The sequence below is a fragment of the Magnolia sinica genome, chromosome 12 (genome assembly GCF_029962835.1).
Source record: "Magnolia sinica isolate HGM2019 chromosome 12, MsV1, whole genome shotgun sequence".
Taxonomy (NCBI): domain Eukaryota; kingdom Viridiplantae; phylum Streptophyta; class Magnoliopsida; order Magnoliales; family Magnoliaceae; genus Magnolia; species Magnolia sinica.
This window is the reverse complement of record NC_080584.1, coordinates 61,091,432-61,118,057: the sequence shown is the minus strand read 5'-3', so window position 1 is coordinate 61,118,057 and position 26,626 is coordinate 61,091,432. Positions and strand designations below refer to the sequence as shown.

General features: G+C 38.6%; 1 protein-coding gene across 1 annotated transcript in view; it reads right to left on the bottom strand.

Moving 5' to 3' along the window:
• LOC131220115 (receptor like protein 21-like) overlaps positions 1-26,626 on the bottom strand; it is a 49,785-nt gene that overhangs the window by 17,157 nt on the left and 6,002 nt on the right. Inside the window, exons 3-4 of the mRNA XM_058215087.1 lie at positions 7,035-7,382; positions 6,820-6,894 (exon numbers count right to left, since the gene is read on the bottom strand). Of these exons, the coding sequence (XP_058071070.1) occupies positions 6,820-6,894; positions 7,035-7,382 (423 nt within the window). The remainder of the gene's footprint in view (positions 1-6,819; positions 6,895-7,034; positions 7,383-26,626) is intronic.

The following is a 26,626-nucleotide window of genomic DNA, read 5'->3' as shown; positions in this document are numbered from 1 at the left end:
CTTGTTCTTAGTTTCGTTTTAGAACAAAGTTCCTAACAGAACCCACCAACTAAACCTTCTCGGAGCTTCAACTTGAAGCATCCTTAAGTTCCTATGCATGGATCCCAACCATTCATAAGTCTTGTTCTAGAGAAAAAAAACCGCCCGATGACAATCCACCATTAACAGCAGCTCATCTTCCTCGTTTGGAGCTGCATCGAGTCCTTGCAAGTTTGGGGCAAGGTCTGCTCGAGTCTAGACCACATGAAAGTCCAGAGAGAGAGAGAGAGAGAGAGAGAGAGAGAGAGAGAGAGAGAGAGGTGAATCAAGAGGAAAAGAAGAAGAAGGATAGTAAGAAGCAAAGAAAGAATATGGAGAGAGTTTGTGGGAGGGTGCTGTTGTGCGCACCGGCTTGACTCAGTCGAGTTGCAGTCAGAGTTGGATCTGGATAAGGGCGGTGCTAGGGTTCTAGCAAAAGAAAAAGAAGGAAGGAAGATAATAAGAAAGAGAAAGAGGGAGTAGGTGCGTTGCTGCACCAGCTCGAGCCAAGCCGACTCGCTGGGTCTAGTCGTGTGAGTCGGGGCTGCTGTCCATCTGAATTGGGCATGAGTTTGGTTTGGTCCAGACTTTTGGGAAGTCTAGGGAGAGAATAGAAGTAGGAATAAAAGAGTGAGAAGAAGAAGAGAAGAAGGTGGAGGGACTCGGTTTGAGAACGAGTTAAACTGTCAACTCGTTCATGTCTCACTGTGCTTGAATTGGGGCAAGTTGTTGGGTAAGTTTTGGACCTGGAAACCTCACTGAACATGCCGAAGGTGAAGAGAGAGAGAGAGAGAGAGAGAGAGAGAGAGAGGTAAGGAAAAAGAGAGAAAGAGAGAGGAAGCTTGGGTTATGGGTAGTTGTCGGGTCAACTGGACTCGACACGTCCAATCTGAGTTGTGTTTGGGTTGCCAGCTATGTGGTTGGACGAGTAAAGAAGAAGTAGGAAGAGAGAGAGAGAGAGAGAGAGAGAGAGAGAGAGAGAGAGAGAGAGAGAGAGAAAGGAAAAGAAGGAGAGAAGAGGAGCGAGAGTTGATACGTGTTGCTGAGTCAACTAGGCTGAAACTCGCCGAGTTTAATCGAGTTGACTTGCTCAGATCTAGCTCAAGTTAGGTAAGCCATCTCATTCAATCATATTTGCTATTGTTGTTATTTTAATATCATTAGCCATTATTAGATTATTATTTTTAATTAGTAATGTCATTAATATTGTTATTACATTAATTAGAAATTACATCCAAAAATCTAAACCTATACCTAACTCTAGGATGGACCCCTAAAACTAAGTAATTTAGACCCTAGGTTATGAGCTTAACCCTAGATAGTATACAGAACGTTGATCTAACCGTATCATTTACAGTTCACGGTAGGATCGATTTGACCCTAAGGGCGTGCGCACCTCCTAGCGGCACTAGTAAGTGATTCAACACTTAAGGTGATGATTTCTTCCCCTTGAGCTTTCCATTTTCCCATTAGCTTAAGTGATAGTTTTTATTTTAATTTCGGTTGATAATTAATATCCTTATCTTATAATTACATATGCTAGTTGTAGTATCGAATGCTAGATGACATGTTCAATATTTATCCTGCATATTTTCTTATTCTTGTGGATTACTTGTGAATTGCTTATGGAACTTAAATTGGTACATCAATCAGTGGGAAACCCCACTTATAAATGTACACCCATACTTGGGATGTAACTTAATTGATTGTGATTATAATGAACCTTCGACTTAGTTCTTACTTGAATGAAGGTTTAAATAGAATATTGATGTGGGCCTACCATCCATGGGTCGTTGTGTGTAAATGGTTTTTGAGGATGGTCTTTTATCCCATAGTTTTGATATTTTCCCTATGTGGCTTAGTTTTGATATTTGCCCTCTGTGGCTTTATTTTGGTAATTGCCTTATATGGGTTCGACGTATTATTTTGTGCAACCATGCGATGGTAAGCCTCATATACTGAATTATGATTGACCACTAATCAACAAGCTTCTATTAAACATCCTAAGGTGGTAGTCTCATGAGCCGGGGATAGTGGTTGTGGACACTATGTCCGAGCTGTCGGCCTACGCTAGGTGATGAACGTCCCGTAGTGACCTTCGATCTTTATTATATTGGCTGGTTGTAAATAGAATAATAATGGTTGGGCTAATCATGCATTCATAGCATACGAGCGATGACGGGTGGCTAATTCTAAATGTTGTAGCACATGCCCTTAGTCGTGATATCGTTTTGCTAGCTCACAAACTATCGACTATCGACTCACCTTCGGTGAGTTTAGCACTACACATGTACTATATACTTCGTTGGTGACCAGCCACATGCATGAATTTTTTTTCAAAAGCCAACTGGATGAGCATCCCTAGTTGATGTGCACTCATGCATCCATGCATTTAATAAGATTGCATTGTGTATTATTTTGCATGCTTTTTGTTTATAACTATGCTTACTTAATGTGGCGGTGTATAATCTTGAAGGGAATTTACACTGAGCTAGCCGCTTCTCATTTATCAAATATATAACTATACAGGTAGTACAAGTGGTTTAAATGATATGCATGTTCAAACTTGATGAGGAGCTGGGTACAATTGGTAGGGATGTATGGTTGTATCTGCCAAGAGAAACTACACGATCTTGCGGCTCAAGTTTATACGTAGTTTATTATTTCTCATATGTTAAATTGTGTAATTCTTTATTTGTTAGCATAGAGACATTGGTTTGTATAAGTCATCATGGGCAGCCACTTGTATATTCTGAATGTAATTGCAAAATTTTCTTTATGTTGATTTGTTCATCTTTCGCTAAACTGCTAACTCTGAAAAAATTAAAAAAAAAAAAAACTGAACTTGACCATCGTTAAAGGTTAACACTCGGGTTTTTGGAGGACGAGTCACATACTCAGGTTCTGAAAACACAGGGCATTACATATACTCTGCTAGAGTATTAAATCTTACTTCGGCGCATGTGTATTGCCTATTGATAGTTCCACTAGGAGCATATCCTTTTTTTTTTTCTTTTACACATGCACACACACCCCACACACTCACTAGGAGCATATCTACTGTCATTGTTCTGTGGCCCCCACCATGATGCATGTGTTTTATCCACCTCATCCATCCATTTTGCTAGGTCACTTAATGTTATGAGTCCAAAATGATGCATGTTTAAATCTCAAGTAGACCACACCATAGGAAATAGTGGTGATTGAACGCCCACCATTACATACTTCTTGGGACCCACAAGAGTTTTGGATCAAGCTGATCATATTGGTGTTTTCCCTTCATTGAATGTCCTATTTACTGATTCTTATGGCACTGTTGGTGCATCAAAACTGGGGCCTACTATGACATCTCAATGACACTCACTCCTTGAATCTATTTTGCTAGTTGATCTTAGGAAATGAGGAAAAAAATATCCCTTCCAATTTGAGGGGCTATAGTAATGTTTATTTTCCATCCAAACATGTCACACCAAACTTAGATGAAGTGAAAACACAAATATTAGCTTGATTGAAAACTTTCATGGTCCACAAGAAGTTTTTAAAATGATCACCGTTTCCTTTATTGTGTAGATATCAGTTTTGGGACCGTGCTCTAAAATGAGCTGGAAAAACTGATAGACAGTATAGATATACAACACATACATTACCACTCTTACGAAACAACCACTTGTGTTGTTGTGTGTTACCTCCGTGTGGTTTCGTTAACTATGCATGGGACGGACTTTAATGTATGTTTTGTATATGAATGCCCTCCTTGGAATTTTTCAGCTCATTTTAAGACATTATCAAATAAATAAATAAATAAATATCAAGCAGATCCAAATCTCAAGTGAACTACACCGCAGGTAAGAGTGGTTATTGAACACTCACCAATAAAAATTCTAACAGCCAACTGTTGTTTATTAGACGTAGGACCTATTGGCAACGTCACACAGACTTGGATGAAAGGAATACACAAATATCATCTTGCTCCGAAATTTCATGGCCCACAAGAAGTTTTTAATGGTCTATGAAAACTATTTCCCATGTTGTAGTCCATTTGAGATTTGGATCTGCTTTAGTTTTGCAATCATGCTCTAAAAGCTCTAAAATGAGTTAGAAAACTGATGGATGGCATGAATGTATATCAAAGTGGGCTAACGCACTTCGGTGTTTTACCCGGGTAACACCCAATCGGCTTCCCAGCGTAACACCTGTCCTTGACAAGGATAAAATGGCCATTTTGAGGAGGCTTCTTAATTCCTTCCCATTTCCGTAGCGTTTTCTTAAGTCAGTTAAAACTGATTTTTGACCGGCTGTTGGAAAGAAAATTTAGCAAAATAATATCTCATTAATGTAATTTTACATTCGAGTACCCTTTTTAAATTAAATTTTTATTAAGATACCTCATTAATCAAGTTGTTGTCAAACCGGTACCTTGTGTTGGTGATTGCAGCTTTCTTAAAATAACAAAAATGCCCACCAAGTAATAAGGTTGCTTAATAAGAATTAAATAAGTATCCAGATGTAAACATGTGTTATTATAAATATTATAAAAAAAGAATAATCTAAAAAAGGAAAAAATAAATAAAAATTCACTGTACCCGATTGCATGGTAACATAGGCTTGGTCACTTGTCCATTTTCTGTGGGACTCACCATGATCTATTGATATAGTTCATTCGTTTTTCTGGATCATTTTATGGCATGATCCCAAAAATAAGGTAGATGCAAATCTCAAGTGGACCATAGAAAGCATTAGTGATTAAAGGGCGACCATTAAAAACTTCCTAGGGACCACCTTAATGCCCACCATAATGTTTATTTTCCAGAAACATGTTGATTATGTTACACGGACATAAAAGAAGGGAAAAAATAAAAAAGATATAAGATTGATTCAAAACTGTTTTAGCTCACAAGAAGTTTGTACCGGTGAGCATCTATTCTCCTGTGGCGTGGTCCAACTAAATCTTAGATCTGCCTCATATTTAGGATCATGTCTTAAAATTATCTAAAAATGGATAGATGGTGTGGATTAAACACATACATCATAGTGGGTCCCACAAAGCAACATATACACTTCATGTTAAAGGCACTGCTTCCGTTTCTTTGCTCGACATGGATGGCCTGTTAACGTAGCACAAGAAGGTCATGTGGTTGGAAATGATGCGGAGCCTATAGAGATTCCCATCACAAATCCACTCCATCCATCAGTTTTGCAGGACCACAATAGCAGATGATTTTAAAAATTAGCATATCAAGAATTCATATAGGCCACACCCCATGATGTATGCATTGTATATTGGTGTGGTCCATTATGATGTATGCATTATATATTCGCGTGGTCCATCCATTTTGCCAACTCCATTTAGGCCATGAACGCAAAAATTAAGCAGATCCAAATCTAAAACATCGGAGTCGGCCCCACCTAACAAACCTGAGTAAGAACTTTCGGCTAAAGGAAATCCGCGCACCCTGTGCCCCCGTGATAGGACGGGGATTTTCTGAAAAAGGCTCTGGCAGGAAGTTCCTGGGATGCAAAGTGGGGTCCACTTTGATGTTCATGAGAAATCTAATCCGTCCATCTATTTTTAGAGCTCATTTTAAGACATGTGACTAAAAATTAGGAGGATCCAAACCTCAACTGGCCGTACAAGATGAAACAGTGGGGAAAGGAATTCCTACTGTTGAAACCTTCTTAAGCTCTGCCTTGATTTTCATATGCCATCCAAACTGTTTATAAGGTCATTTTTACTATGATGAAGTGAAAACACTAAAAACTTAGACTGATAAGAAACTTTTGTGTAAGTATTTCAACGGTGAAAACTAAATCCCCATTTTTTCATCTCTTGTGGCCCATTTGAGTTTTGGATCCACCTTATTTTTTCTCACATGTCCTAAAATAAGATCAAAAAACGGATGTATGAGTTGGATTTCTCACAAATATCACAGTGGGCCCACCCCGGAATCCTTTGAGCAGGAACTTCCTGTGAAAGCTTTCACAAGAAATCCGCCTCCCATCTGATAAAGGTTACAAGGCAAGGTATATCCGAGCACACCAGCGAGGGCACAGTTGCCCTGCTTTGACGGAGATGAGTGTTGGCCGATCCTTGTTCCAGAGAGCCTGTGCAGCCAAAACCTCTGTACGGCCCACCATGTTGTCCATCTCACATCCACTCCGCCCATCAGTTTCGCAAAGTCTGGTTAAGATGTGATTCCAAAAGTGTGGCAGATCCAAAATTCAAGTTTTCATGGATTGGGAATGGAAACACCGACCATTAAAACCTTGCTGAGGCTCATGCTGATCCTTATATTCCATCCAACCCGTTCATAAGGTAACTCCCATTTGGATGTAGGAAAAACAAAAATATCATTCCGATCCAAAACTTCTATGGCCCCAAGGTGTTAAATCCCCCAGCGTTTCTTGTGGCATCTCTCACATTTGGGCTCACAGCCAAGGAAGTGGATTCCATACTGACATGTGGTGGGCCCCACAAAGTTTTGGGTTACACAAGGAATATGTAAGAAGGTTGCACGCACCTCGTGTCCTGCTTTAACACCTCTTCATTAAGGATAACAAGAGCAAAAATCATTGCGAGGAGGGTAAAATATTATCAAAATCCTCCGTGGAAAGGTACAATCATCATTTTCAAAGTTAAAGATTATTATCACACAAAGATGTAATATATTTTCCTACTATTGGTGGCAAGAATAATGTCATGAAAAGCATATCTCAGAATGTGAATTTTCAAATGCCATTTTGAGGTGCATGTGAAAGACACTCAACTCCAGCATTTATTAGAAAAGATCCAAGTGCTCTTACCTTGCAGAAATAGGAAACCATTGAGTTGATTACCTCCCAAATCCAAAACCTCTAGTTTGCTCAAGTTGGCCAATTCTATCAAGATTTAAACAATTTTAAAAAATAACATTAGAGTAGGAATTTGGAGAAGGCATGACCATTAAATAAAGTTCAAAATATTATCTAAACTAACATTATCAATTTTGGTTTAATTTCTTTACAGTTAATCAACTTACCTTTTGAGGGGAAGCATCCTTCCAAATTATTCCCACTTAGATCAAGGCTCTTGAGGGAGGAGAGTGCGCCCAAATATGGTAGAATGCTTCTGTTTAACTGATTCGAACTTAAGACTAGCTGCTCTAGGTTGCCCAATCTTGACAACATTTCAAAACTTGTATATAAAATTCCAAGGGTTGAATCCTCCACATCAACACCTCTGTGTAGAAGTCCAAAGTAATTTTTGCTCAGAGACAGACTCTTGAGGGATGAGAGTGCACTCAAATATGGTAGAATGCTTTCATTGAATGAGTTATCGCTCAGGTCAAGGTGCTCTAGCTTGCTCAATCTCGTCCATCTTTTGAAACCTGCATTGGATGCCGTCCTGTGTTTAGGGCCTCTGCTTAGAATAGGGGAAAATCCTAACCATTCTTAATCTTACATGAAAAATAAAATAAAATTATTTCCTCAAATACAGCATGCATGGCCAAGGGTAAACACTTACTAGGGGCCTTTATTCCTAACATATTACTTCAGACCTTGTGCGCCGGATGAAACAGATTGAGTTGTAAAGATTAAAAATGTTGCCCTGTATATTTGTGGGAGAATGCCTCAAATCACAACAACTCTGTTTTTGGTTTTTCCAATCATCATCATCATCAACTCAATTAAATTGTTGACCTGCTTTCTCAAGTCCACCTTGAAATTGTCAGAATTACAATTCAGGACTCATTGGTTAAGAAAGCCAATCATAATCAACTTAATTAATTTTATTTTTTAAATTGTTGGCTTGTTTTCTCAAATGCACCTTTAAATTGTCAGAATTACAATTCAGGACTCATTGGTTAAGAAAGCCAATGGGTTTTCAATTTTGGCCATTTCCAACTCATTTGACCAATAATTGCAGTTCAATAATAAGTGCTCCAAATGGAATCTTAGTGTTGCAAACATACCTTGCCATCTCCACCTGAATTCAGAATGGCACTGTTGAGTGTGTTTGGATGCACTATCAAATTAAATTTCAATTATTAAATTTGAACTCCATTTTTTGCATACATACAATTTTGCAATGTATAGATAAAATAAAATGGCTGAAGGAGCAGACGTAGTTGCAGATCTTTGTGCTGTCTACCATGTTTTATTTATATGGAACATCTACCCCTCAATCAATTTATCCTCGTGCTGCTATGATGTCGGGCCAAAAACAATGGAATAATGGGGATCGGATGACAATGATAAGTTTGGGTATGTATCTTTAGTCAAACACATTAGTTAGGTGCAACTCAGTAAGATGAAAAGAAGATATGAAATTCTTCATGATTCAAAACCCAGGTGGGCAACACCACGTGAACTTAGAGATTTTAGGGGAAATTTTTTGTCAGACATTGAGGAGTTCTGTACAGGAAAATTTGAAATGGACTGAGAAAATAAGTGGCTTCACCCGATGGATGGCAAGGATTTTACGTATAAAACATGGTGGGCCACTCAGAGCTTGTTGTTTCTTGCATTGTGTGAAATAGTGTTATTCATGATTTGATGTAGAGCGGTCGTGGACACTTTCATGTCCAAGATGGACCAGAGAAGGCTCGATCGGAGGCATAAGTGATTAGAACCGTTAGAACCTTAAAACAGACATATCTCCCAAACCGGAAAGAGTTATTCGACGTACCATATATAATTTTGGGTAGGAGAAGCTACTTTAGCCAACCAACCCTGCAACGCCGGGTTGCCACGCCAAATTTGTGAGATTCCATCAGATTGATGGTTGAAAGTCCATTTTAATTTCATTTTTACTATTTATAGTAAGTCTTAGTTCGATCATAACTCTTGATCCTTTGAGCTTTAAGAGTTGTGCTCAACATGAAAAGCGCTTCGAAAAATTGGGAGAATAACGTGGTTGAGGCCAAATTAAACACTTCTTATTTTTGGCCGAAAACCATGAAGTCTAGTAGAAATCACATTTTTTAGGGTGTTTGAGTTGGAGTTTGATTCTGAAAATTCCTCGTAAGTTTGGTATCACTATTTAAAGGATTGCAAATTCGCTTTTATCATCAATTAATCTAACTTTGAATTTATTAGAATTTATTTCTATTCTTTCTATTTTTCCTCGTGGATTTGAGGAATCTCGGTGAGGAGTCCAGAGAAGCTATATGGATTCAGTGTAATTATCTCCTTGAGCAAGACAGTAATCAACCTCATTAGGTCCGTCCTTGCATCATGATTCCACTTGGATGCCACTTATTTCGCAGGGCATGGTTGGCATGTTTTATCTAATTTAATAAGAGCTTTTCAAATAAGAGCTATTCTAATAAATTTCTTTATACTAGCTCTTATTGTAAAATAAGTTCATTAGGTAAAATTACTTTTTCATACTTGAAAAGAGCTTTTATTTGAAATAATCATATTTTGTACAGCATTCAAATAAGAACTTATTTAAAGGATAGTTGCTATGATTTTAAAAAATTGCAATAACTCTATTTCAAATGAGCATGCTCCTTCATTCCTTTCACCTTGGATGTTGGCCATCCATCATGTTGGCCATTGCATGCGGATTGTATGTCATGTGGAGCGCACCTTTGATGTGGACAGTCCATGTGGGTCAAACATTTGAAGCGGGCCATGTATTATGCAAGACCTACTTTGGATGTAGACCATTCATCATTAGGGGCCGACCTTTGATGTACACCATCCATTATGTGGGGGTCCACCTTGATTTTGGTCATCCATCATGTGGGGGGGTATGCACCTTGATTTAGGTCATACATCATGTGGAGCCCACCATCAATGTTAATTTTCCTTTATGTAGGTCACTTAAATGTCCACTACCCATCAAATGGAGCTCACATTTGATGTGTCCATTGTGTGGGCGCCGCCTTCAAAGTGAGTTGTCTATCTTGCAGACCATTCATCATTAGGGATGACTTTTGATGTGAAATGTCCACTTTACGAGGCCCACCTTGATTTGGATCATCTATTGGTGGGTCCCACTTGATATAGGTAGTCCATCATGTGAGTCCACAATTTGATGTGGGCCATTCATTATATAGGGACCATCTTTAATGTGGGTCATCCCTCATGTGAGGCCCACTTTTGATGTCCACTATCCATCATGTGGGGGTACCCCTTCTATGTTGATCATCAATCATGGTGGGCTACTTTGAATATGCGTCTTTCACCATATGGGGGCCACACTTTGATGTGAGCTATCCATCATGTGAGGCTTACTCCATCCTTTATCTGGGTCCACCTTAATGTGGACCATTAATTATGTGGAACCCCACCTTCAATATGGGTTATTCATCATGTGGGCCCTCCTTTGATGTCAACTTTGCATCATGTGGGCTCATCTTCAATGCCACCATCCATCACGTGTGTTCCACCTTTCATGTGGACTGTCCATCATATGGGTTCCACCTTTCATGTGGACCTTCCATCAAGTAGGTTCCACCGGGTGTAGATCGTCCATCATGCGAAAGGCCATCCATCATGTGGGTCCCACCTTTGATGTTAGCCTTCCATTATGTGGGCCCACCTTGATGTGTGTACCATTTAGCATAGGGGCCCTAGCTTTTGTATGGGTCCATCCTGTGGGCTACCTAAGAGAGAAAGAGAGAGGGAGACGAGAAGCTGCAAACCAGAGAGTGAGAGGAAGATGGATAAAAAATAAATTATGTGAAGGTAGTTTTAGTATTTTTAAAATTTGATAAAGCCCCAACCTTTACCCACCTAAGCTCAATAAGATCTAAAAAAAATGTCCCTAGCTTATGGTAGGACTTATTTTCTCATTTCTAGATAATTAAATTTTATAATTAGACATTTACCGAACCATCCAAAAGTGTATTTAAGTAAGCCAATAAGTTAGTATTTGTAGTCATGTCAATCACCTCCTTAGTCTTAGTAGGGTTAGAGCAATCCATGTTACCCATGTTGGGGGCCTTGCACAAAACCTTAGGATCTAGCCTCTTGAAACAAACCAAAATTATGGATAATAAAGCAATGAAATAAATCAAAGCATAAATCACACACCACACGAGATTTTATGTGGAAAACCCTCAAAGAGGTAAAAACCACGAGACCTCATCTAGATCAACAATCCACTATGAAGTAGAATGTTACAACTGTCTTCACTCACGCAGGAGTAGATAAACAATGAGAGAATAAAAGGAAAAATGGAGAGATCTCACCGATTACGAGGACGTAGAAGCGCTGAGATATAAATAACACAGTAGATAACTTTCACGAGCATAACCTCCCTTTTACAAGCTTCCTCTCTCTCTTTCTCTCTCTATCACACACTTGATAGCCCTCTTGTGTTTTTCATATCTATAGAAAAATCCTATGAATCCCTATTTATAGTTTTAGGAAACTCCTTTCCGCATTCCAGTTGCAAATGGACTCAGATTTTCGCAATCTGTAAAATCACGGAACGAATCTGCATAATCACGACCGGTCGAGATGAGGCCACGACCGGTCGAGAGCCACCCACGACCGGTCGAGAACCACCCTCGACCAATCGAGCACCTTGGAGAAAAATAGGCCAAAGTGCACCAGCCCTCGACCGGTCGTGTAAGGCTCACGACCAGTCAAGCACAGGAAAAAAACCCTATTAAATCTCTCCCTTTTTGACCCAGGAGGGATTTATCTTCTTCAAGCCAGGCAGGTTTCTGCAAACCTCAAACTTACCATTGAGCAGAGCTTTGGTCATCATGTCTGACCCATTATTGTCCGTGTGGACCCTCGCAAGTTGTAACACCTTCTGTTCCAAAGTATCCCTGATCCAGTGATACCGAATCTCTATGTACTTCGACTTGGAATGCTAACTTGGATTCTTGCTCAAGTCTATAGCACTCTGACTATCGCAATAGCCCACATGCTACTCCTACTTCAGGCTAAGTTTCCGTAGGAACCTCTTCATCTAAAGCATCTCTTTACATGCCTCTGTGACTACAATGTACTCGGCCTCTGTCGTCGACAATGCTTCGACCTTTTGTAGCTTGCTTTGCTAAGAAACTGCTCCCCTTACAAATGTGAACATGAACCCCGATGTAGATTTCCTGGAGTCTATGTCACCTACCATATCTGCATCTGTGTAGCCCTCTAACATAGGTTTTCCATCACCATAGCATAGGCTCAACCTGGATGAGCCCCTTAGATACCGTAATATCCATTTTACCGCTGCTCAATGTTCTTTGTCAGGATTGACAAGATACCGACTGACAACACCAACCGCATATGATATGTCTGGGCGTGTACACACCATAGCATACATCAAACTTCCTACAACTGACGTTCCACCTATGCCTTCGTCTTGGGACACTGCCTGTCACTTAATCTGAAGTGACCATCCAGTGGAGTACTGACTGGCTTCTCTGCATTCACAATGAACCGCTCTAAGACTTTCTCAATATACCACTCTTGTGATAGCCAAAGCTTCCTGCTACTTCTGTCACGGGCTATCTCCATTCCTAGGATCTGTTTAGCTGTGCCCAAGTCTTTCATCGCAAACGACTTGCTCAACTCCTGTTTCAGCCTGTCGATCTTCTTGATGTCTTTTCCCATGATGAGCATGTCATCAATGTATAATAGCAGAACTAAGAAATTACCATCTGAGAACTTGCACGTGAACACAGTGGTCTGACTCTGTTCTGTCATATCCATGCTTTAATATAAACAAGTCGAACTTCTTGTACCATTACCGTGGAGCTTGTTTCAGCCCATACAAGCTCTTCCTTAGCCTATACACCATATGCTATTTGCCCTTGACTTGGACTCCTCTGGTTGGTGCATGTAGATCTCTTCTTCCAGGTCACCATGGAGGAAGGCAGTTTTAAAGTCTAACTGCTCTATCTCCAGATCTATGTTAGCCACTAACCCAAGCAACATCCGTATGGATGTCATCTTCACCACTGGTGAGAATATCTCTTCGAAGTCTATGCCTTTCCTCTGACCAAACCCTTTCACCACAAGTCTGGCTTTAAACCTTGTCTATGAGTTCTTCCGCTCAACTTTCTTTCTGAACACCCACTTGTTGCTCAAAGCTTTCTTACCCTTAGGCAATTTCACTATGTCATAGGTATGGTTCTTATACAATGATTTCATCTCCTCTTGTATAGCTTTCAACCACTCCCCCTTATGCTCATCGGATAGGGCCTTAGTATAATCTTCTGGCTCTCCTCCATTAGTCAGCATAATGTACTCATGTGGCGAGTACCTCTTGGATGACTATCTGTCTCTAGATGACTTCCTTACCTATGGCTCAACAGGTGGATCAAGTGGGGGCTGCTCCCCTGGTCTATCTTCTAAAGGAATTCTCTCGTCCTCTGCAACTTGCTGTACTCCCCCGTCATCAGGCGCCATAGGAGGAATAACCGGATCCATGTCCTCTAGCTCACCTGAACTAGGTTGGTTCTTCTCTGGCTTACCAATGTCTTCTATACATTAATCTTCAAAGAATACCACATTTCTGCTCTTGACGAGCTTCTTCTTGGTCGGATCTTACAATCTGTAACCAAAATTTTCATCACCGTACCCCAAGAACACACACTACTTGATCTTCATATCGAGCTTGGACCTCTCGTCCTTTAGTATGTGAACAGATGCCCTGCATCCAAACACCCTGAGATGACTGTACGATGGATTATGTGCAGTCCACACCTTCTTAGGTACTTCTCCATTTAACAGGCTGATAGAGACCTGTTTATCAAATACATCGCCATGTGCATTGCTTCACCGCAGAACGTCTTGAGCAATTTCGCATGAGATAACATGCATCTGATTCTTTCTACAATGGTACGATTCATTCGCTCAGCTACACCATTATGTTGGGGGGTCTTGGGAATCGTCTGTTCATGCCGTATACCCAGGGACTTACAATACTCATGAAAGTCGCCAATGTATTCACCACTATTGTCAGTGCGGATGCACTTCAATGATCTACTTATCTCTCTCTCGACCATAGCATGAAACAATTTAAATACACCAAAGACCTTGTCCTTGGATTTCAAAGTATAAACCAAAACCCTCCTAGATGCATCATCTATAAAAGTGAAAAAATACAATGCCCCACCCATGGTTTTTGTCCTCATAGGATCACAAACATCAGAATAAACCAAATCTAATGTATGCACTTTATTAACATGAGAAACAGTTTTAAAAAATGAAACTCTATACTGTTTTCCTGACAAACAATCAATACAAGTTTTGAGAGGTGTACCTGTTACGTCTGAAAGGAGCCGCTTCCTTACTAGAGCTGAAACCATTTTTCACTCATATGGCCTAGACGCCTGTGCCACATGTCAATAGCTAAATCTTCCACTGCGTTCAACCCAACCCTGCACATACTGACACTTGCCTTGTAAAGGGTGCAACACTTCTTTCCTCTGGCTGCGATCAATGAACCCTTGATGAGATTCCAGCGTCCACCAGCAAATCGGCTTTAATAGCCATCATCATCCAACCTTCCCATCGACATCAAGTTGAGGCGAAGGTCTAGGATATGACTCACATCCTTGAGAACCAATGTACAACCCACATCGGTCTTCATACAAATATCACCGACTCTCACGATCTTTGATATGCCAGAATTTTCCATCTTCACGGTCCTATAGTCACCTGACTTGTAGCTTGTGAAGAAGTCCCTGCATGGAGTTGCATGAAAAGAAGCTCCCAAGTCAATCACCCAGTCAGTGTCCTGACTCGTAGCTGTGAGACATATATTGTGATCTACTGAAAGAATAACTACAACGTCACCATCTGAAGCGACCACAGTGAAATCTGATTCATCTTCCTTTCCTTTTCCTTTCTTGTCATTTTTAGCCTTACGACATTTATGCTTATAGTGACCCTTCTTGCCATAATTCCAGCATTCAACATCTTTTCTATTACTCGACTTACCTCTTGATTTATCTCGGGCCTTCCCGCCCTTCCTGTTCTTTCCTCTCCCCCGTTCTTGTGTCACAAGGGCCTTTTGCTGAGTGGACCCCTGAGACTTCTTCCTTGTCTCTTCAGTGAAGAGACAGCTAGTTACTTATTCCATGGATATCTTTTCTTCTGGTGCGGAGTTACTTAGAGACACCACCAATGTCTCCCAACTATCAGGAAATGAACTAAGCAAAAATAAAGCCTACAATTCATCATCCAGGACCATCTTCATAGAGGAGAGTTGATTCACTATATTGCTAACCTCATTCATGTGCTCGGCCACAAAACCATCATCTTTGAACTTGAGATTCACATGTTGCCTTATCAGAAAAATCTTATTACCGGCTGTCTTCCTCTTATATAGCCCTTTCAATTTCAGCCATAGGCTAGCGGCTGAGGTCTTTGTAGACACATGGTGGAATATGGAATCGTCCAACCATTGTCTAATAAACCCCACCGCCTTTCGGTCCATCTTCTTCCAATCATCATCAGACATATCCTTGGATTTTGCTAATATGTCTAAAATTAAAGAATATAAGTCCTTGCAATAAAGCAAGTCCTCCATCTTAGCCTTCCATATAATCCAGTTAGAGAACCATTGAGGCTGATCATCCTTGATGAGCCACCTTTCATAATTCAAAAACAATCCTCCCTGTTCAATGAACTTAGCTCTGATATCACTTCGTTGGGGGCCTTGCACAAAACCTTAGGATCTACCCTCCCGAAATAAACTAGAATTATGGATAATAAAGCAATGAAATAAATTAAAGCATAAATCACACACCACATAAGAGATTTTACGTGGAAAACCCTCAAAGAGGTAAAAACTACGGGACTTCGTCCAGATCAACAATTCACTATGAAGTAGAACGTTACAACTGCCTTCATTCAAGCAGGAGTGGATAAACAATGAAAGAATAAAAGAAAAAACGGAGAGATCTCACTGATTACAAGGATATAGAAGCACTGAGATATAAATAGCACAGTAGATAACTTCTATGAGCATAACTTCCCTTCTACAAGCTTCCTCTCTCGCTTTCTCGCTCTCTCTCTCTCTCTCACACTTGATAGCCCTCTTGTGTTTTTCATATCTGTAGAAAAACCCTAGGAACCCCTATTTATAGTTTTAGGAAACTCTTTTCCACATCCCAGTTGCGAAAGGACTCAGATTTTTGTAATCCGCAAAATCGGGGAACGAATCTGCGTAACCACGACCAGTCGAGACGAGGCCACGACCAGTCAAGAGCCACTCACGGCTGGTCGAGCACCACCCTCGACTAGTCGAGCATCTCGGAGAAAAATAGCCTAAAGTCTCTAGAATTTGAGTCAAGTCAGGGCTCGACTCCACGACTGGTAATGCACCAGCCCTCGACCGGTCGTGTAAGGCTCACGACCGGTCGAGCATGGGGAAAAAACCCCATCAACCCAAAGTGAGGCCCATCTCCAGGTTCACATCCAATCATCTTTCTTTTTTGGTAGCTCACTAAAGGAAATAAGCCCAAATATGAGGAAGATTCAAAATTCAGGTGGATTATGCCTTAAGAAGCAATGGGGATGAAAACGCCCAATGTTGAAACTATTTTGTGGGCAACAGAAATTTTGCATGAGCATAATATTTTGTTTTTCCTAAATCTAGTGGGAGTCATCTTATCAACTGGTTAAATGGCATAAAAAGATCATGGTGAGCCATAGGAAGGCTTCAATATTGTTGACATTTCTATCCGCACTATTTAATTCTTATTGTGTTAATGTGTGGCTTACTTGAGTTTTAGATCTCCATCATGTTTGGGCGCATGTCCTAAAATAAACTAGTGAAATTGATGGACAAAGTGGATATAACACAAACATTATGATGGACTACGTAGAGCTTGAGTTATTGGATTCCTGCAATCCCACCATACAAAGCAAGATTTACCATGCACAGAGGCCAGTTACGTGGAATCCATGTGATACCTATCTCGTGTAACACAAAGCTCTATGAGGTCCATTGTGATGTCTAGGTGAAAGCCACTTACCAAGTTATGTTAGCCATTGTTTACACTCGTTTTTGGCACACCTACATGGATCAATAAGACTTAACCCCATGATGTCACCATAGACCTAATACTAACATAATCATACTCGTACCTGAAGATATCTTTTACCCCTTTCCCTTCGTGATACGTTTCCCATCATAAATGGGGTGGCACAAAACCATACACATGCTTTTAAGAGAAATGAAGCAACAAGTGACATGTAACCCTAATTCGCGTGGCACATGACCAAGAAAGCAAACCTAACACATCTATAAAAGACCTGGGGAGGTAAGGATTCTTTCATATATTTGGATATGCTTGCTAAGGTCGTCTCTCACAATCCTTTTAAAATGGGAGATCTTCCTAAAGACGTTTAGAGCTCTAGTGGTGATTAAAAATATTCTGAATATATGAAGATGATTGATATTTAATGATATTAGAGTCAAAAGAATGAGACTCGATCAGGATTTGGTGGATCCAATTTCCCCAGTTCCACGAATATTTAAGGGAATAATAGGTCATGAGTGGAGATGGCTCTATCAAGTCAGATTTAAATATAATAGTGTCTTGAACAAATCCTCGAATATACACGGCCACGTAAAAGTGGAGATCTGAAAATGGGTTTTTGATTTATGGAGATCTCATGAGGGAAAAGAACATCAGAAGGTCGTGGCTGTTAAGGATCTTAGACTAACAAGTAAACTCGATGAGAGTTTTGTCACATCTAAAAGCTATAAAAGGAGAACGCGGTGAAGAGCTCGAGGCCCTCGCCAAATACAATGTATCTACATAGGCTTTATTTTTATCTTCCTATCATAATTTTTATGATTAAGAGCATATTAAATGTTCGCGACCATCCATTGTCAGATTCCTTTTAACTAAGTTCCTACTTAGAAGATTAAATACTTAGTTCACATTCCGCTGACTATCTGCCTAGATCGCCCGATCAAACAAAAAATCATATTTTTATCTCTTGTTTTACTTTATTCTTTAGTTTATTTTGACACTCTGTCGATTATAATGAGCATCATTCACAAATTAATAAAAGCAACATTGTTTTAGCATTCTTTTCTTTTATTTGTCCATCTTTGTTCCTTTAAAAAATATATTGGTTGCAATTATTAGTGAAAGAAAAGTCCTAAATGTGAGGTAAAATTATTTAATCAAGAAGGATTAACCTCTACCCTTATGTAAATTGCCTAATCGCTGTTATAACAGGTGGTTGTGAAAGCGTCAGGATCCTCAAATCTAGTCTTAATCGGTGCATTAAAGCATTAGGGGCACCAATGTTCAATCAAGCATTAAGTCGAGTATGACTCTAGTACACTCACGCTAATTTCTAATCGCAGACATTAACCAAGTAAAGGCCCTTGCTCACATGTGTAGCCTCCTATTTGATTGAATTACACATAAATTTTTTTGCAAACGTAGTGGGACGCGGTAGGCTACCTTTAGTATTTATCAATAAATATGATGCCTCCTAAATTTATTTATTTTTTAAATGTAGTTCTATTGATGGCGTTGTAGAAGAGCAATAACACTTGGGCTTGCAGTTCGAGCCCATAGTCAAGTTGATACATGATCTTCTCAACTATCTTTGTTGACTTTTTCCTACATTTTCTCATAATAGAAGAACATGTGCAGAAGATTTCCAAAGGAATCAATGTAAAACTAGAGATATTTGAGAGATTGGTTGAAGGTTGCCTCTAGAGACTTCCAATTAGTAATATTACCCAATAAGTCCCCCAATGATCCAATTGAATAAGAGGCAAAATGACCAACTGAGCTACATACAAGAACAAGTCAGACCGAACCTTGAAGCCAACCTATATTTGCATAGTGGTGGCAGTAAGGAGCGACCAAGATGTTCAATCTTACAATCAGCTGCTAGAATACCTTGACCGATAGAATCATTATGTTCATTAGGGGTAATTCCCAACCCATGTTGATAACACGTGGTGAGCAACCTTTAATTGGTCCAATTGTTCAAAACGGTTTTCAGGGGGCCAAATACCAAAGGAGATAACCTTCGACTGACCCAATCATCTGTCAAGGGTACCACGGGATAAAGACACATGGGGGCAATCTCTGACTGGTCCTCTTGTCCAGAATGACTATTACCATGTAAAGGTGCTTGGGGGGAAATCCCTTACTACCCCTTCCCCAGTGGTTGTGGATCACATGGCGTAATGGACATACCCTAGGCAATCTGAGTGACACCTCAGTTGAGTAGAACTATCAGGCCTACAATAGCTGGTTGGCAGGGATGATGTTATAGGACTCATTTAGGAACATGAGGTCCAATCGAATGACCGATGAATTGCTCCACCGATTTATAGGAAACCATACTTTGAGTGGGTTGATCATTATTATGAGTTTTCCAGAGATTTCAAGTTCCCTAAGTTCACACTTTTCTCTGGACAAGGTGAGACCTCTATGATTAAGCCCATTGGTTGCTTCACCATGTAATGTGGTAAGTCATCTCTTAATGATTTTTTTTTTTTTTTAACTCATGTTGTTCAGGAATTCTTTAACAGCAATCACTTTCACATGGTACATAAACCTCTCTGCTATCTCAATCCAATCTTGGAAAGATATGGAAGAGAGGATTCACATATAGTTCCACTGAACTGAACTTGAGGTATCTATAACTAACTGGTTTAGGCTGTGAAAACTGTTCGACAAGATGATCAATCATTTCATCGCTCGGTTCAATGGTGCCAAAAATCGTTGTTTAGTAATTCTCCCGAAGGTCGAGTTTTTGGGCTCACCTTATAAGGCATGAGTTTTGAGCTTCAAAAGCAATTTGAAGGCATGTACATTGAACATATGTTTGAGTTGTTAACTAGGGAAATCTAATACAAGCACATCTTCTAAAAGGAAAAACAACGAATGAGCACATCCAAGGACACATCTTATTATGACCCGAACTATTAGTTGGTTGTGGAGAAAATACTCTTCGCATGGTCGGATGAAGACCACAACACTTGTTACGAGGCAACCATGACCAAGAGAGTTGGCACACGATTCTGGGAGTGCTATGCCCTGAAAAAGGTCAAGTAAAAGGCCTCACCCTATATAAACTCAAAAAAAGGTTCCTTTGAAACTCCAAGGTAATATACTTTTGATATCTCTATTGCCTAGGAGATGTTAGACATTATATTGGAAGCCAAGTTCATCACGCTTCCAAACCGCCTAAAGATCCCATCAGCCAAGGAATTCAAATAAGAGATATATGTCAAGTATAATGGAACTAAGACTCATTCTACTAAGAATTGTAACATGTTAGGAATATAGTGCATGAGAACATGAACAAAGACCTCTTGAATTTCTCAAAAAAGGAGGTGATGGAAATTGATGTAGAGAAGGTTACGGACACTTTCATGTCCAAGATGGATCAGAGAAGGCCTGATTGGCGGCAGAAGTCATCAAGACCATCAGAACCTTAAAACAGACATATCTCGCAAACCGGAATGAGTTATTCAACGTAACATATATGATTTTGAGGTACGAAGACTTAATTTATCAAACCAACCTGGCTATGTCAGGTTGCCCATGTCGAATCTGTGATATTCCATCAGATCGATGATTGAATTTCCTGTTTATTTTCATTTTTGCTATTTTTAGTAAGTTTTGGTTTGATTGTAACTTTTCATTCGTTGGGCTTTAGGAGTTGTGTCCAACATGAAAAGCGTTTAGAAAAATTAGGAGAATAACGTTGTTAAGCCACATAGGAAACTTACTATAAATAGTAAATTTACTATTTTATAGTAAGTTCCAAATTTTAGGGAGTTTTAGTTGTAGTTTAATTCTGAAACTTCTTCTGAGGCTTGGTATCCATATTTAAAAGGTTGTAGACTCGTTTATTATAGATATCAATTAATTTATGAATTTTCATGAACACTATTTTAATTTCTTGCTTTTTCCTCGTGGATTCGAGAAGTCTCTGTGAGGAGTCCAGAGAAGCTTCATGGATTCGAAGTAGTTATCCCCCTAAGGAAGACGATGGTCGACCTCATCACGTTCATCCCTACGTCAATTGGTATCAGAGCCAGGTTTCCTCTTAGGTCGATGGCAAACAACAAAGGTATGGACCAAAATCCTATGAACGGTGATCCAGGGACTTGTTATCTTCCGGAAAGAATAGAAGCTTTTCATTGAGAGAGTTAGTTGACCATGCAAGGGCTATAAGCAATCCTCAACTGTCTTGCGGATGCATTACTTCCGCCCTGAGCCCTAGGTGATGCTCCACCGCCTATAGTTGTTGTACGACACAACCCTGATTTCTGTAAAGCACTTCCAGTGGTAAATCATAGGGCTACACCAGATGCTCCATCGCCTGTAGTCGAGTATATCATGTTCTTAACAAAAGAACATGCATGATCCGGGAATCTATTAATGTGGTAATTGACGATCACCTGATCACACTCTCAACAAGTCTAGATGATGATGAAGTTAACTTTATCGAGAAACCTGACTCTTCATCTAATCCAGATAATGCTGAACTGAGATCAGTCAAAGACCATCCGACTAATTAGATATTAGGTAACTCTCTTACTGGTGTTCAAACAAGAAAATAATTAGAGAATATATGTAACTACGTCTGCTTCACTTCTCAAATTAAACCACTTAATGTAAAAAAAGCACTTGCCAATGAAAATTGGATAGTGGCCGTGCAAGAAGAGTTAAATTAATTTATAAGAAATGATGTTTGGTATTTGGTTCTAAAACCATCTGATAAATATATAATTGAAACCAAATGGATTTTTAAGAATAAATCTGATGAAATTGGAAATATCATTAGAAATAAGGCATGACTGGTTGTACAAGGTTACACTCAGATAGAAGGAATTGATTATGATGAAACCTTCGCACCAATTGCGCACCTTGAATCCATTAGATTATTTATTTATTTTGTTTGTTATAAAAACTTTAAAATATATTAAATGGATGTCAAAAGTGCATTTTTAAATGGTGATCTGCATGAAGAAGTTTATATTGAACAACCTATGGGTTTTGAAGACCCTAAATTTTCAAATCATGTATATTGTCTTAGAAAGGCACTTTATGTTCTAAAACAAGCTCCCAAGGTATGGTATGAAAATTTGACTAAGTTCTTACTCAGTCACAATTTTATCATGGGAAGCATTGATAAAACATTATTTGTCAAAAAATATAATGAATACATATTGATTGTATAGATCTACGTTGATGATATTATTTATGGATCTACAAGCACTAACTTGTCCATTGAGTTTGTAAAGCTTATGAAATCCAAGTTTGAAATGATTATGGTTGGAGAATTGAATTACTTCTTGGGTTTACAAGTGAAATAACAGGAAGATGGTATTTTTATTTCTCAAACCAAATATGCCTTAAATTTGGTAAAGAAATTTGGATTCGAGAATGGTAAAAAGTTTGATACTCCTATGAGTACAACTCTCAAACTTTCAAAAGATGAAATAGGTAAAAGTGTAGACTCTCGCTTATATCGAAGCATGATTGGTAGTATCTTATATTTAACTACTAGTAGACCAGATATTACTTTTAGCATTGGAATCTATGCTAAATGTCAGTCTGATCCAAAAGAATCTCATCTTATTGTTGTTAAACATATAATCAGAGTACTGCTAATTTTGGTCTATGGTATCCTCATGATACAACTGTACAACTTGCTAGATATACCGATGCAGACTGGGCATGAAACATTGACGATAGAAAATCTACTAGTGGTGGATGTTTCTATGTAGGAAATTGCTTAGTTTCCTGGCACAGTAAGAAACAGAGTTCTGTATCTTTATCTACAGCTGAAGTTGAATACATCGCAGCTGGTAATGCTAGTACCTAGCTAGTTTAGATGAAAAGAATGTTAGCTGATTACGAAATTGAGCGAGATACAATGATTTTGTACTATGATAATTCTAGCACAATCAATATTTCAAAGAATCCTATTCAAAATTCTCGTACAAAACATATAGACATTAGATATCATTATATTCAAGAATTGGTTGAGGATAAAAGCATTTCATTAGAATATATCCAGACTGAAAAATAGCTTGTTAACATTATGACTAAATGACAGGAATAAATATTCCAAATTAAAACATGATATTGGTATGTGTATTTATAATTAATTAAATCATATTATTATTTTTTTTGCATGTTTAAAATTTAATAAAAAAATGTAAAACATTTAAAAATAATAAAAATGAGATTTTTTTTTTCAGATGCTCGACAGGTCGATTACATCCTCGACAAGTTGAGGACCACACTCGACTGGTCGTGAATCACAGGCCTCTTCATTTTAAAAGGGAAAAACACTTTTTTTTTACCTCATTTCTTTTATCTTCCTCTACTAGTCGTGGCTCCACTCGTCAAACCCATCTCTATCGTTTCTTGTAACTGGTTCATTTCACTTTTTCTTTTAGATTTGAGTTCATATATTTGCTTGTTAATCATTCCTTTGTGATTTATTTTGAGTTTCATACCCTTTCTATAGTGGGTTTTGGGAAAAAAATCTGATCCTTGCCAAACTCATCTTTTCTTTGTAATTTTCTCTATTGCAATCTCTAAATGAAACATAGCACTAAGAGGAAAGCTACTCGTGGTTCTTCCTTCCGGTTAACTCCAGTTAGGGTGAGAACCCTAAGATCTCCTAAAGAAGATTCGGAGCATGTTAGGGATCTCCGTAATTGAAAAATTATCATAGAAAGGACTGTGATTGTTGATCACATTGCTCCATTCTAGCTCCTTCCCCTTACCTCAGTCGGTTGGGAAAACATTCTTAATTAAGGTGTAATGGCATACATTTCTATAACGCAAGGGATATATGCTTCGATAGGTGAACTATCTCTAGATAATCTAACATTCTCTATTAATTTTAGAGAAGGGACATTCCCTGTTGATAGGCATCTAATTTCAGGGTTGATGGACATTTGTGTCAATGATGAAGGTATTCCCATACCTACCCTTGCTGAAAGGATGAATGAATCTGAACGTTGGGAAATTATCTGTACATTATGTCGGTTTAATGCCAAATGGTGTTTAGGTAATGCCCTCCATGCCAACAAGATGTTACCCAAATTAGAGTTCATCGTTTTTTCACTTCCAATGTCTATCCTAGGTTCGGGAATAGGTCTGAACTTGCTCCCTTTATGTTCCGTGTTCTTCATGTTGTTGTGTCCAGTATACCCATTTGTCTTCCCTATCTAATTTGCTACTTAATTATTCAATTTCATATCCATCCTAGCCATGAGTCTGTTCTTTTTTATTATCTCATGACTAGCCTTGCCATTCATTGTAATGTTGTCATTCCTCCTATTAAGGCGCCCGAGGCAGTCCTTCCATTTGAGAACATGAACATTCACAAGATGAATTTGGACTACCTTCCTGGCCGGTGAGATGAGGATGAAGTAGAAGAAGAGGATGCACCTTTTACTGAAGACACGTCCATGGATGACATTTTTGTTGAGCTAGAATCGGACGATGAGTCTGATCCTAACTATCAGCCTTCTCAGGTTGATGATCGGCTCAAGTCTTTGAAAGAGAAAGTTGTTGAGTTGAAGGTATCTCAGGATACTTTGGTTGAAAGTCACAAAACTTTCATGAAATATATGCACAAATATTTTTGTCGCATTACCAAAGGACTTACCAAATTGATCCTTTCATACCTCCTCCATCTTCCTCTGGGCCCGATTAGTTTATTTGCTATGCATTTTCTAGCTGACTTGGGTTGTATTAATTTTCACTATGTGGTTGGTTGACTCTTGACTTATGCTCTCTCTATGCTCTCTTTATACTTTAGTAACTCCTTTTCCTAGACTCAATTTTAATGATTATTATTTGGTTCAGCTATACATTTTTTAGTTCTTAGTTTTCAATTATATTGTATTCACATGTTCACTTTTTCCTTTTTCAATTTGTGACAAAAAGGGGAAGAAAATATTAGATTGTTATGAATGATGAATGATTGATGTTAATATGATATATGTCATTTGCTCTGCACAAATGAATAGAAAATGTTGTCGGAGTTGTGCATTGAAAGTATATGCTATATTACAGGTATTGAAGAGAAGCCCACATTAAGGGTAGTAGCACCAAATTCAGCAACATGAATTTCATGATATTTTTGTCATTGTTGTACTAAGTATTTTGTCACGAATTTGACAAAGGGGGAGATTGTAAGTGCTATATTGTATAAAGCATATCGTTGTTTGTCAAATTTCGTTTAAACAAAATGGCTTGAGTTATAGTCCGTCTAATGTGGATCAAGATGGAAAGTTCAAGTCTCAAGTCATCCAAGTTTATCATCTACTATGGAGACCAAACTTAAGTACAAGTTATGAAGTTGGAAAGTTCAAGCTAAAGCTCAAGCTAGAATGAACTCAAGTTCTACTACACTTCAAGTAGAAAATCATGATCCACCTTCAATATACTTCAAGTTGAAGATCTACTATATTCTATTGAAGATTTAAGAAGAAGAACAAGCATTAAACTTCATTGTCCAGTCTTCTCAGGTATAATTGACCGTAGAAAGACCTTAGACTTAGGTGCTTTCAAAAGATAAACATATATGGGTTTTTATACTTTGGTTAGGATTTAGTTCGACTAGTCTAAGCCTTGATTTGACTAGTCTAAGCTGTAACTCGACCACTCTAAGATAATATTTGACCAGTCCAAGTTTGAAATCCAAAAAACGGATATTTCTCGTGGTTTCTCGACCAGTCGAGTAGACTGCTCGACCAGTCGAAGAGAGGCCTTCGACCAGTCGAGGGTTGCTTGACTCGAAGTCCAACAACTTAAATTAGGAACCCTCGACCAGTCAAGCAGGGCCCTCGACCAGTCGAATAGAGCCTTCGATCAGTCGAAGAACAGTTTTATCCGATCGTGTCTAAAATTTGAAATTTGGTTAGATCTTAGACGAGTTGAAGGAGACCTTAGATAAGTCGAAGCAACAACTTTTCAGCTATAAATAGAGGCCTTTTCTCAATCCGAAATTACTCATCTAAGCTAAGAAAAGCCTTCACCTAGAAAGAAAGAAGTCCTTACTATCTTCAGGCTATTACACTGTATTTTAATATTTTGTTTATATGACTTTTTGTTTTGATTCATTGATCTCTTTTTTATGAATCTTACTTTTTAAAAGCGAGTAATCACTATGCTTTGAGATCTTAATAAATTCAAGCAAGTAACTCTTGGTTTGTATTAATTTAAAATCAATATAGAACCTAGAACCCATGTTTGTATTACTGGACATTGAATGGTTTACTTCAAGCAAAGCAGTTCTAAAGGTTACTTTAAGAGATTCATTTTTAAGAAGAAGATAAGTACATTTCTATTTTCTATATTTTTGATTTCTTTGAGATAAACAGAAAATCTCATATATTGATTTTGATTGAGATAACCAGAAAATCTCAGTGTAGGATTTCTGTTTGTGATAGCCCTTCTAAAGTCACTACTGTGTAAGGTTTTAAGGTGAACCTATGAAAACCTTATTTTTAGTGAATGCCAATATCACATAGGTTATGATTATTAGGAGTGGAGTAGGTGTGGTTGTTTGAGAACAGTTGGTATACACACCGAACCACTATAACTCCTAGAGTTTGTGGTGGATGTTCAATTTTTGCATGTGGTGAATGATTGTAATTTATTTATGCAAATGTGGTGAATGCTTGTAA